Genomic DNA, 12,758 nt, shown 5'->3' with positions numbered 1-12,758 from the left:
AAGGGCTTTCCCTCCTAATTAGTTCAATATGCATTTTGAAAGTATCATTTTCTCCCATTATCATATCTAAGGAAATTAAGAGGAATTTCTTAATAAAATTAAATATTCTATCCATATTCAAGTTTCTGTCTGTAAATACAGTTTTATATAATTGGTTTGTTCAAGTTATGTCCATCAAGATCCCTACATCACATTTGGTTATTATTTCCCTTTCAACTCTTTGACTTTAGAACAGTGCTCACACCCCTGTTTGGTTTGTTTCTCAACACGTCATTGACTTGTTGAATAAATCTAGTCCCACATTCTAGACTTCTCCGATTGCTTCTTTGTGGTATACTCTAACTTGTTTTTCTATAAGTAGAAGTTAAATTTTGGCAAGAATATTTTAGAAGTGGCACAGGTATGCTTCATGTTACTTTGTATCAGGATTCTCTTACTCTGGCTGCTCCACATTGAGGGAGGCCTCATTCATCTATCGGTTTGGATGGAGATGGCAGTTTCATTTCCCCTCGTGACCAGCAAGTGACTGTGGGGTGATGATTTAGCACTCTGCAAACATCCAGTTCTTCAGCAGCCTGAGGATTTTTTTTTCAATTGAGGAACTGTCATCTCTTCTGTTTCAAAAGGTTAATCTGAATGTATCTTCTATATAGAACAATGAAGAAGGAACTCACACCATCCATATTAACTCTAATGGAAATAAAGATGTTGTAGCCAATTTTTAGCCTATTCAAGAGGCTATTTGAGAAGTAGGTAAGAGAGATTTAAAAAAAGAAAAAACCCAGAGTGATGATGAGTGCATGAGGTTGGAAAAGAAACATCATCAGCCTAACTAAATACAGAAATAACAACAGAAAAGCAAAGCCTCAGAAATGCCCACTTTCCTCTAGTAAGATAAGCTTCAAAGAGTGGAAAAATCTACAAAACAAAACCAAATAAATCTCTCATGTAATTAGAAAGTTTGACTCCATTGGAGAGGTCAGCCTAGGTCAGGAGAATTACAGAAGCATCACCACCTGAAGCTTGCACAATAAGGCTGATTTAATTAATTATATTGAAAGTGACAAGGAAGAAAGAATGACTGTAGAGATATAAGTGATTTATAGAAATATAAACTACATTCATCTCAGAAAATTGTTAAACTTGTGAATATAGCACAGAAGCTGCAAAACTTTCAGTGGAGGCTGTATTAATGCTGGAGGCAGAGGAACACAGCACAGCCAGATTACAACACTGAAGCTAAAAAAGAAAAAGTTAAAAAAATTGGAAGAATATTGAAAAGACAAGGAAATCCAGGGTGCATATAACAGTGGTAAAGACTAGTACATTTATTCAGTATCTTCATGTCTGTGTCTGTGGGTTCTGTACCACATTTTTGTTTAGATAGTATTTCTCAAGATGGGTTTTTAGAAGAATCCCAGAGCATCATGCATGAGAAGCTCTGAAATTGATGACGCCTATATATTTATATTAATCAAGTGTTTAATATTCATTGCAAAGATAGGCTCTTAGAAGATGCCAAGGTATAAAGGGAAAATTGAAAGACATATAAGAGTAAGAATGACTTTGGAGAAGTGTAAGAATTTAGAGGGAAAGAAACAACAAAACAAATAAAAAGTAGTGGAACCAGTACAGTTTGATATGGTATTTAGCCAAACCAACCCTTTTTTCTTGTAAGATGGAAGATCCGTAAGTGAAACGCACAAACTGTCAGTGAGGTACTCAGCAGCAGTGCTGTTTCCGCAATTCAGTGGCGACTAAGAATTAGGTAAAATATATAGTTTGTTTATGTATAATTGTGATTATGGCTTGCATCCTACTGTTCTTAGAAAACTGAAGTTCAAGTAAGGAATTAACAAAGAATTGAATGACTAGTACAAAAGTATTTAGCTGACATAAGAAACTGCTAGGAAAAAGGTGTGTATTTTCTGTTCAAATGCTCACACACCTTTCATAAAAATACTGGTGATACAACTTGGACAAAAACATGTATAACTAATGTTATGGTTCATGTTGTCAGGATATAGTATATTAAAATCAATATAACAAAAATTAAAAGATGGGTAGCCATGTGAAAATTAAAATAAACTTGTGTATATTTAGGACGAGAGAGAAATCCATAAACAATAAGAGCATGTCTTAAAGTCAAGAAATTTTGCAATGTGTAGTTATATTTTTATGGGTTACTGTAAAACCTCTATGTAAAGAAAATTAAATGTTTCTATTAGTAAGAAAGAAAAAGAGAAAAGAAATAGAGAATTGTAATATGCCCAGACAGGGAGACTACAATTAATAAAACTAAGCAAAAATAAGCAAAATTACAGTAGTTGATTCTTTGGGAAATTAAGTCAAAGTGAAAAATATTGGATCGGTTAGTTAGAGAATAAAACATAACTAGGATCAGGAGTAGAGCTACAATAATTACATACAGAAAAAACAAAATATTTTGGAGAATGTTATTTTTAGGTCAATGATGTTAATTAATCAAGGTCAAAATCAGAAGTAACTAAATTGTGTGCATTCATGAGTGTGCATGTGTGTGAGAACTGTCAAAGCGGGCGCAGCTGGAAGTAGAAATTATAACTAGAATGAACCTCCTCAAATTGACTGTTGAAGAAAGAAGTAAGGCGTAGTTAAATAAATAAAAACACTGTATTAGAAACACAAAGAGTTATAATGAATTACAAATGAAAAATGCAAAAAAAAAACAGAAAAAGCTTAAAAAACAAAAGTGCACTTAGCACTGATGGAGAATTTTTCAAAAGTTCAAAGAAAAGTTATTCAGTGAATAATTCTAGCTTCAAAATATAGAAAAGAAACATTGTTAATTATCTGAGTCATTTTATGAGCATGAAAGATTTTATTTTGGTAAGGGCAACATGTTTAAAAGAGTTTATGGACTGGGGACATTAACCAGCAAACAGTGCGAGAAGGGACCCCAAAAAACCCAACAACCCAGAATTATCTCCTGGAGGGCAGCACCTTGTAGTACAGTCTTCCCCTGTTAGGTAAGTGCTCTACATCTGCATCACTGGAGTAGCTAAGTGTTACGAGAGGCTGCATTCAGCTTCAGTGAATTTTTTTCGAAGACTCTTTCAATGTGTTTACCCATATCATGATGGGTGATTTGCTAGTAGTGCACCTGCCCACAGCGTGCTGAGTGTTCAGCAGTTTTTGACCAAAAATTAGCATGGCCCCCATCTTGTGCCACCCTTCCTTTTCACCTGATATTGCTCCTGAGTACCCCGTGGAAAAAGTCCTCAAAGGAAAACATTTTGCTGATGTGGAAGAGGTCTAACAAAAAAAAATAGCAGAGGTGCTAAAAGGCATCAAAATCAGAGTTCAAAAATTGTTTCGAGCAGTGGAAAAAACATCTTGTTAGGTGTATTGTATAAAATGGAGAGTGCTTTGAGGGTGACTAAAGTTTAAACATGAAAGTATAAATACACAGCTTTTTATAAATAAGTTCTGGGGGTCTTTGGGTCCCCCTCATATGATGCTATTTAATAATTATTTACTATAAGCAAGTAAATTATCGTCAGATGCACGGGTAGCAGAGAAAAAAGTACTCTGTTACAGAGGAAATTTAGAGCTTATCTTTGATTCTTCTCTTTTCTTTTTCTACTCACTAGAAAATCTTGTCAACTGACTTCTGGGAATCTGTTCCCTTTTCCATCAACACTGTTACTGGTCTAGTAGAAAACACCATTATCTCTCCCTTGGATTACTACTACCTACAGTAACCTCCTATTTTAATCTTCCTGTTCCATTTTACACTTCAACCCCTAACAATTTACTTTCTTTTTTTTTTAAGGGGTTCACAATATCCATAAAAAAGGGATAATTTGAACAACAAAAGGAATAACAACAATAATAAATAGAAACACATCAAACTCAATAGAAAAAAATTCATGAGTTCATAATTATATATAGGGTCTGGCACAAATCATGCCCCTATTTTATTACAAAATCTTTTATTACAAAATCATAAGCATGTAATTCTGTAACATAATAGTATCACGCTCAAGAACAGCATATGACATTTTAGGTGAAATGTTCAAATTAAATTATACATTATTACCCCCATATTATTACCCTACTAACAACACTCAAGCAGGCATTACTTCTACTGGACCCAGTACTTTTAAGCAAACTCATTGGTCACTATTGGATATTCCTAGGGCACCAACTAATTTTTTTTCCTTTTGAATTCATTGGGGTGACACCAGTTAACAAAATAATATAGGATTCAGGTGCACAACTACACGACCCATGATCTGTGCACTGTATTATTGTGTGTTCACCACCCCAAGGCAAGTCTCTGTCCATCACCCTTTATCCTCCCTGTACCCTCCTCCACCGCCCCCACCGTGCCTCCCCCTCCAGCAACCTAGCCCAGGGATTTTCAACTTTTTTCATCTCATGGCACACCTAAGCTAATTACTAAAATTCTGTGGCACATCAGAAATATATTTTTTGCCAATCTGACGAAAAAATAGATATAATTTTGATTTGTTCATACCAAGCAACTATTGTTACTGTTTTTTTTTTTTTTTTTAATTTGACAATCTAAGGGAAAAGAGGTCAGTGCCCCAGACTAACTAGTCAGGTATCGCCTGTTTTAAAAATTCTTACAGTACACCGGTGGAAAATTGCTGTCCTAGCCAGATAATTTATTTTTTCAGGCAATATTTTTAATGTAATTTTCATTTTTAAAAGCTTTCAGTGGCTTCTCATGTAATTTAGAATAAAAATCCAAACTCTTTAAATCCTATAATTTGGCTGCTGCCTACTTGTCCAACTTTTTCACATGTCACTCTTCCCAAGGTTTCCTTTGATTCCAGCTGTTCACCTCCAGCTCCATTCCTCCTTACAGCTCCTCTGCCTGCTGATTGCTCTGCCTGGAACAGCCACCCTCTGCTCTCGACACCAATGTCACCTCCTTTTGGAGGCGTTCTCTGATCCCCAACCTCAGATAGCCTCTCTTCCATGCTGGTACTATCTAATACAGAGCACTGTTTAATTTCTTCATCTACTTCACTACAATTATCTTGTTTACTATCTATCTCTTTCCCAAGACAGTAATCTGTTTGCTGCTGAATCTTTAGTGCCTGCGACAATTTCTGAAATGCTTAGAGAATATTTGTTAAATGATAACATGATGTGTAACAATAGGAAAGATAAGTAATGTAATACTGGGTTAAAAGTAGAAAATTGGGCAATGCAATTGAATAGCAGTTCTGCTTCTTCATAGAAATTTAGGAAATTTAGAAATGTAGCATGTAGTAAATTAATAGCTGTAATGGGAAAGGATACTCTTAGGAACTGCTGTAAAAACAGTAGTCTGAGGAGCCTTGGGTTTTAATTCTGACACAGCCACCCAAATCTGAGGAAGTTAACCCACCCTGACCTTCATTTTGCTTCACCTGTCAAACTGAGGTAACAGTATCTCCTGGGTGTTTTATGTGTATTCTCATGCATTTGTGATGACAAGGCCCTTTCCTTCCTCTTCCCCTCATAAGACACTAATGACAAATATTCTACAACAGGACCAGCATTTCAAAAGTGGTTCATGTAACACCCGTTTAGATAACATTTGTAAAATATCTGGCACAGTGCAAGACACATCAAAAGTGAACAGTGAATGTCAGTTCCTTTCACTCTAGTTGGAATCTTTAGGCTGGCTAATTCCGTATTTAATTCTAAGCCCTCCTTGGGATTTGTAGAACTGTATATTCTTGTTATTAGAGTATACCCCTGCTTTCTACTAGACCATAAACTCTTACGAGTGTTTTCCCTGTGACATTTGTCATAATGATTTATTCATAGCTTGTGTTCTATAAATGTTTGTTTAAAATTCAGCAGGCACTTAAGTGCCTATTATGTTCAGTGTATGAAGTTAAACACAAAACAAAGTAAAGGAAATGGAAAGGCATATTCTAGCTGTATAGTGGGAAAATGTTGCTTACTTTTAGAAAGATGAACGTATATTTTACGTGATAGATTTGAATTTATGAAAATAAAAGATGTTGACACCCTGAAATGTAATAAAATAAATATGGAAAGGAATGTTAAAAAAGCAGAAAAATATTTTACTAACATATCTGATAAAATCCTTCTAAGCAAAATCGGTGAAAATTTGATAGGTATGTTTATTCTGTAACAGGATTCTGCTTGATAGATAGTTGGAGGAGAGAAACAGTTCACACATGAAGAAATATTAACAGAAAGCCTTTATGAAGAATGTGTAGATTTCTTAGTAATTAATAGAGCTCAGAGATCTCCAAAGCACATTTATTCCGTAATAGACTTTACTCAAGAACTGTATAATGTAGAACAAAAACCTCCAAAAACATTAGTACAAAAGCATGTTGTGCTAATGCATTAAAAACAAAAACAATAAAAGCAGGTTCTAATCCCTTTTTTCTAAACCTTTTTACTTCCATGTTAGCTTTTTAAGATAGATTTTATTTTAAAGAGCAATGCTGGTGTCACAGCACAATTCAGAGGACGGTACAGAGGTTTTCCATATCCCCTGCCTCCCTGTGCACACATCTCCCCTGTTCTGAAAGTTCTGCGCCAGAGCAGTGCATCTGTTATAGTCGACAGATCTGCACTGGCCCGTTGTCATTGCCCAGTGTTAGAGTTTATGTTAGGGTTCGGTCCTAGTGTTGTAGATTCTGTGGGTTTGGACAAATGTGTGATAACGTACATTTACCATTATAGTATCATACAGAGAAGTTTCATTGCCCTAAGCACCCTCTGTGCTCTGCCTGTTCATCCCTCTGTCCCACATAACCCCTGGCAATCAGTGATTTTTTTTTACTGCCTCTTTAGCTTCGACTTTTCTGAATGTTATGTAGTTGGAATTATACGTATGTAGCCTCTCAAGATTTGCTTTTTTTTCCACATAAGGTTTCTCCTTGTCTTTTCATGGCTTGATAGCTCATTTCTTCTTAGTGCTGAATAATATTTCATTGTTTGGATGTAACACAAATTATCCATTCACCTACTAAAGGATGGCTTGGTTGTTTCCAAGTTTTGGCAATTTTGAATAAAGCTGCTATAAACATTTGCTAAGCTGCTTTTTGTTTCCTGCCAGGCACTTAACCTCTCTGGAGCTTAATTTACTCATTTGTAAATTTAACTGATGAGTGCTAAGGATTCTGAAGTTTGAAATTATGTGGTTATATAGGTAAAAATCATGAAATTTATAAATTATGAGTAACTCAGGCATGCCTGCATGCTGATTGCATTGTAAGTTGGGAAAGCCTTTCTGGTAAAAAGCAGTTTGGTCCTATATAACATAAATTATAATCTGTTCTTAGACTTTGATCAGATCATTCAGTCTATTTGGGGGGTATACTTCAAATAAATCCAAAAGGGGATTAAAAATAGCATCTTTTATTTAAATAAAGGTTTTCACAAGGTAATTTGTAAAAGCCAGTCAAAACTAGAAAAGCAATTCAGATGCCCAGTACTGGGGAAACGCAGAGTAATGTGCAGGAGGGCAGGGATCTCGACTCTTCTGACTAGCATGTCCCTGGCACCGCGCTCATTTTGGTGCTCTGAATATTTGTTGACTGTGAGACATTGAAGAGAGAACTTAAGGAAAAAAGAGGAGCTTTTACTGAATATAAAAGAATATAGGCAATAACATTCTGTTCTTCCCTTTGCTGCTTCCCATCTCACATTGCTAAACATTGCTGTGCCAGCTGTTACTACTGGACACCATTCCTGTCCCCTTACAGATACCAGTTAAGACCCTAGGCATGTGATGTAACAGCCATGACAGATCAGCTTCTCACTTGGAAAATACATCAGTGCAGTTATAAAGGAGTTAAGAGTAGACCGTGTATCCCAACTTTTCTAGGACAGTCTAAGTTTATGCCTGATGACTCAGTATAAATCTTAGTAGCATGTCATTTAACTCTCAAAGACATTCTGGTCTGGACAGTAAGTCACCATTTAGTTGAGGGCCTGGCTTTCTTCTTTAGTGCTATAGTTAGGAAACATTTTCTTGTTTTTTTTTTCAGTTCAGTTTACTTTAAGGAACATTCACTTAACACACTCAATAGATAGAAAATGTGAAATAACAAAATAAGACAAAGCCCTGTCACCAAAGAATTTCACTTGAATGCTTTTTCCTCTTTGTTTTGGTAACTCATAGCCTCATTCAGAATCAGAAGTGCTCCTAGACTCAAGTTCCTTCCCAGTGCTTCATTCATTTAGAAGGCTCTTTTCTGGCTTGCATCTGGCTGCATGCTCCTCTATTCTGTGGAACTTCAGGGAATTTACCCATCTGAGAATCTGCCCCCACCACATGGCACTCTGGGTCTTTAGGATCATGGGATTCCTCGCCCAAACACTTCTGAGCCTGCTTCCAGGGCCTGTGTGGATCTCTTCCCTTGGAGAGAGAGAGAGAGAGAGAGAGGGAGAGGGAGAGAGAGACACACACACACACACACACACACACACACACACACACGCGCGCGCGGCCCCTCACAGTGCCAGTAAGCCAGGGAGGGGAGAAGGAGAGTGCAGACAGCAGGCCAGTGGCAGGAGCTGGGGTAGGCTCCCCGCAACCTTAGATGTTCCAAAAATTCAAGAATTCTAATTTTGGTACCTGGCCTTTAGGGTCATTTTGAATGTGTGGGAGCAGAGAACATATTTTATATAGTAATTAATTAGCTTGATTTAGAGCTCTTAGGCGTAAACAAATGGTCTCTGAGCCTCCATTTGGATTCTTGCCATGGACTCCACAATTATCTGAGGCAGGCCTACTCAGAGTAAAACCTAACATCTTTATTCACCACATCCTAAGAGATTGTACATAATCTGCCCTTACCCCCTAGACCTCATTCTGCCCCTGCTATACTGCTTCCTTATGGTCCCAGAACACCCCAGGCACACCCCCGTGCCACGTCTGCAGACTCGCTGCTGCTGCTGCTGCTGCTGCTGCTTCCTGGTGTGCGTTTGTTCTGGGTGCCCGCCTGACCTCTTTCCTCGTGTCCTCAGGTTGTGTTTTCCTCCTGTTCCCCAGAGTCATTATTTTATCAGTGAGACCTTACCTGGGCAGGCTTCCTAAAATTTTGTTACTCCCCCAAACACTGACTGTCCCCCTGCCCTGCTTTATTTACTTCCCTTAACACACCGCTATCAGTAAGTTAGAGGTAGTAAAAATGAAACTTTTCCCCCTAAATATGCTTCTTTTAAAACCCTTTAGATAGTAAGACTTTTTTTTACTAAAAAATTTTTTTTATGTTTTTATATCTTAAAGTCATTCATGTACCCACTTTAAAGATTCACATAGTTCTCTAAGGCAGGCTAGTTACTTGAAGCAGTAGGCCCCCCACTCTGCTCTCAATTTTAAAGGGGACCATTTTCAGCTCCCTTAAAGTATTCTTTTGATATTTCCCATCATTCTATATAACATACTTATATTGCTTCTTCCTAACTTCTCAGTTTTAGGCATTATCTACTTACTTTCCCCCGAAGAGGATGAGAATTAAGCTCTCCCTTATCACTGTCATGCCCTGTGCATGCACACACGTGTCCGGCTCTCCCTCTTTCCAGTATGCTTACATTGTGATTTCGGTTAGATCAAGATTTAATGTTCTAAAAACTGTAAGCACAAGTCACAGCTGAGCTATGTAATGTACTGCGATTAGTTTTCTTTTCCTTGCGGCATTTTCTTTTTCTTGGAGTTAAAAATTGTCATGGTTTTGATTTGCTTACATTATTTGCTTTTCTAGGTTATTAGCCCCAGTTCCACTGCAGACAGTCCTGCTTCTGTATATCTTCTTTCAGTATGTTTGGACATCTGTTTTCTTTTTTTTTCTTTTTCTTGAAAAAAATCAAAGTCTTCACATCTTTTCTAATCTGAACCATTTTTCTCAGGATTGGCTTGAGTTTGACTGAAATCAAAGAGATTTTTTTTTATTTCCAATGGAACACTGGGCAGCTGTGCAGTTACAGTTTTTTTTTTCCAAATATGTTATTATTAGACAAATTTTGAAAATGTAACTATTTACCATGAATTTGTCCATGGTTCTCTTTCATGTGTTGTAATTAAGATATCTTTTATTAAAAAATATAGAATGTATTCTTATGTTATTTTGCATAGAGCATATTAAAATTATTTGAGTGATTATATTTTTTTGTATTCTTTTTTGTATTCTGATATATTCTTTCTTTATAGGCTCTCAAAATTAGAGAGATCTGTAATTGCCCACCACTTTCTGGACCAGACCCTCGACTAATGTTCAAACTCACCATGAAGCATTTTCTTGAAGAGTCAGAGAAAGAGGACCCAAATAGCACTGTAAAGAAACAGAAAGTGGATACCCTTCCTGATCAAAAACAGAAGCAAATACCGTTAACATAAATAGCTGAGACAAGAACTGGCAATTGAATTGAAATATATGAGATACCGGGTATATGAAGAATACAGCAGTCCTTATTATTTTTATGTTACTTTTAAAAATGCTTGAAATGAAAAAAATTTATATTCAAAGTCAAATCATGTATATTACAGGATATTACCTAAATTCTTCTAGGTATTTTTCATGAAATATTGATGTATTCTAATCTATTTTAAAATATCTTCAATGAGGGAAATGTCACAGAATAAATTTATATTACACATTTAACCCTGTTTCGTACCTGCTTTTGATTTGGAAGGCAGACCTCTAGTGGATGAGAAATTAGAATATGTAGTAATTGTTATTGTAGAGAGGGTTTCAGGTGAACCTAAACTGGATTTCAGAGCTTGGGTGATTATGATGAACTGGGAGATTGACAATCTAAGGCACCTGTTTATAGAAATTGGTTTGCATTGGGGCGGATCATGTGGAATAGGGGATCTTGGGAGAGAGAATTTCTTGACTCTTGTTGTGGACAGTGACGGAAAACGGCTATAGAAAGAAGCTGAGGAAGCTGCTCTCATAGGGGGGGCACAAGTACTCCCATTTGTGGTCCAAGTGACAAAGTGATGAACAAAATGGAAGAGGGGTCGTTTCCTTGTAGGCACAGTGTGCTTCTGGTGCCCTGAAGTCTTTCTTTCTTTTTTAAAGTTGTTATTCTATTACAGTTGTCCCAATTTTTCCTCCTTTGCCCTCCTCCACCCAGCCCACTGCCGCTCCCACAGTGGATCCCCACACTGTTGTCCATGTCTATGCATCATTCGTTCATGTTCTTTGACTATCTCTTCCCCTTCTTTCCACCATTATTGCCCTCCCCTACCCTCGGGCCGCTGTCAATCTGTTTTATGTTTCTGTGTTTCTGGTTCTGTTTTGCTTGTTAGTTTATTTTGTTCATTAAATTCCTCTTATAAGTGAGATCATAGAGTATTTGTCTTTTACTGCCTGGCTTATTTCACTAAGCATAATATTCTCCATTTGCATCCATGCTATTGCAAAAGGTAGGAGTGTCTCTTTTCTTTCTACTTCGTAGTATTCCATTGTACAAATGTACCACAGTTTTTTGATCCACTCATTTACTGATGGCTATTTATGCTATTTATAGCACTTGGCTGGAAAAGAGCTGCTGAGAACATTGAGGTGCATAAGTTCTTTTGAATTTGTGTTTCAGGACTCTTAGGGTATATTCCCAGCAGTGGAATCTCTTGGTCAAAAGGCAGTTCTACTTTTAATTTTTTTTTTTTGAGGAAATTTCACACTGTTTCCCACAGTGGCTGCACCAGTCTGTATTGCCACCAGCAGTGCACTGGGGTTCCCTTTTCTCAACATCCTCACCAGCACTTCTTTGTTGATTTATTAATGATAGCCATTCAGATAGGTGTGAGGTGATATCTCATTGTGGTTTTAATTTGTATCCCTCTGATGGCTATTGATGTTGAACATCTTTTCATATGTCTCTGGACCCTCTATTTGTCCTCCTTGGAGAAATGTCTATTCAGGTCCTTTGACCATTTTAATTGGATTGTTTTGTCTTCCTGGTGTTGAATTGTATGAGTTCTTTATATATTTTGGAGATTAAACCCTTGTTTGACGTGTCATTGGCAAATATATTCTCCCATATGGTTGGTTTCATTTCCATTTCGATTATTGTTTCTTAGCCATAGAGGAGCCTTTTAATTTGATGTTCTATTTTTTTTTTCCTTTATTTCCTTTACCCTAGGAGATATATTGACAAAAATATTGCTATGTGGGATATTGGAAATTTTACTTCCTATGATTTTCACTAGGACTTTCACTAGGTATCATGATTTATATTTAAGTGTTGTATTCATTTTGAGTTTATTCTGATGTATGGCATAAGTTGATGGTCTAGATTTATTTTTATTTTTTGCATGTACCAGTCCAGTTCTCTCCAAATCATTTATTGAAGAGACTGTTTTCATTCCACTGTATGTTCATGCCCACTTTCTCAAATATTAGTTGACCATAGGGATGTGGGTTTATTTCTGGGCTCTCTATTCTGTTCCATTGATTTATGTGTCTGTTCTTATGCCAGTAACAGGCTGTTTTGATTACAATGGCTTTGTAATATAGTTTGATGTCAGGTATTGTGATCCCTTCAACTTTATTCTTCTTTCTCCAGATTGCTGAGGCTATTTGGGGTCTTTTTTCTGGGTCCATAAAAGTTTTTGGAGTATTTGTTCTAGATCAGTGAAACATGCCCTTGGTATTTTTATGGGGATTGCATTGAATCTATAGATTGTGTTGGGTAGTATGGACATTTTAATCATGTTAATTCTTCCAATGCATGAACATGGTATATGCTTCCGTTCATTT

The 12,758-nt window shown here is 36.7% G+C and overlaps 1 protein-coding gene across 5 annotated transcripts in view; it reads left to right on the top strand.

Moving 5' to 3' along the window:
- Positions 1-10,650, top strand: part of OMA1 (OMA1 zinc metallopeptidase) — a 61,073-nt gene extending 50,423 nt beyond the window's left edge. For all 5 annotated transcript variants that reach the window (XM_036026168.1, XM_028512188.2, XM_036026170.1 and 2 more), the window contains exon 9: positions 10,202-10,650. In XM_036026168.1, coding sequence (XP_035882061.1) covers positions 10,202-10,387 — 186 coding nt within the window. In that variant the 3' untranslated portion in view covers positions 10,388-10,650. The remainder of the gene's footprint in view (positions 1-10,201) is intronic.
- Positions 10,651-12,758: the final 2,108 nt, after the last annotated feature.

The sequence above is a fragment of the Phyllostomus discolor genome, chromosome 5, assembly GCF_004126475.2.
Source record: "Phyllostomus discolor isolate MPI-MPIP mPhyDis1 chromosome 5, mPhyDis1.pri.v3, whole genome shotgun sequence".
NCBI lineage: Eukaryota > Metazoa > Chordata > Mammalia > Chiroptera > Phyllostomidae > Phyllostomus > Phyllostomus discolor.
The sequence above is the reverse complement of the archived record's forward strand: the minus strand, read 5'-3'. Positions and strand labels throughout refer to the sequence as shown.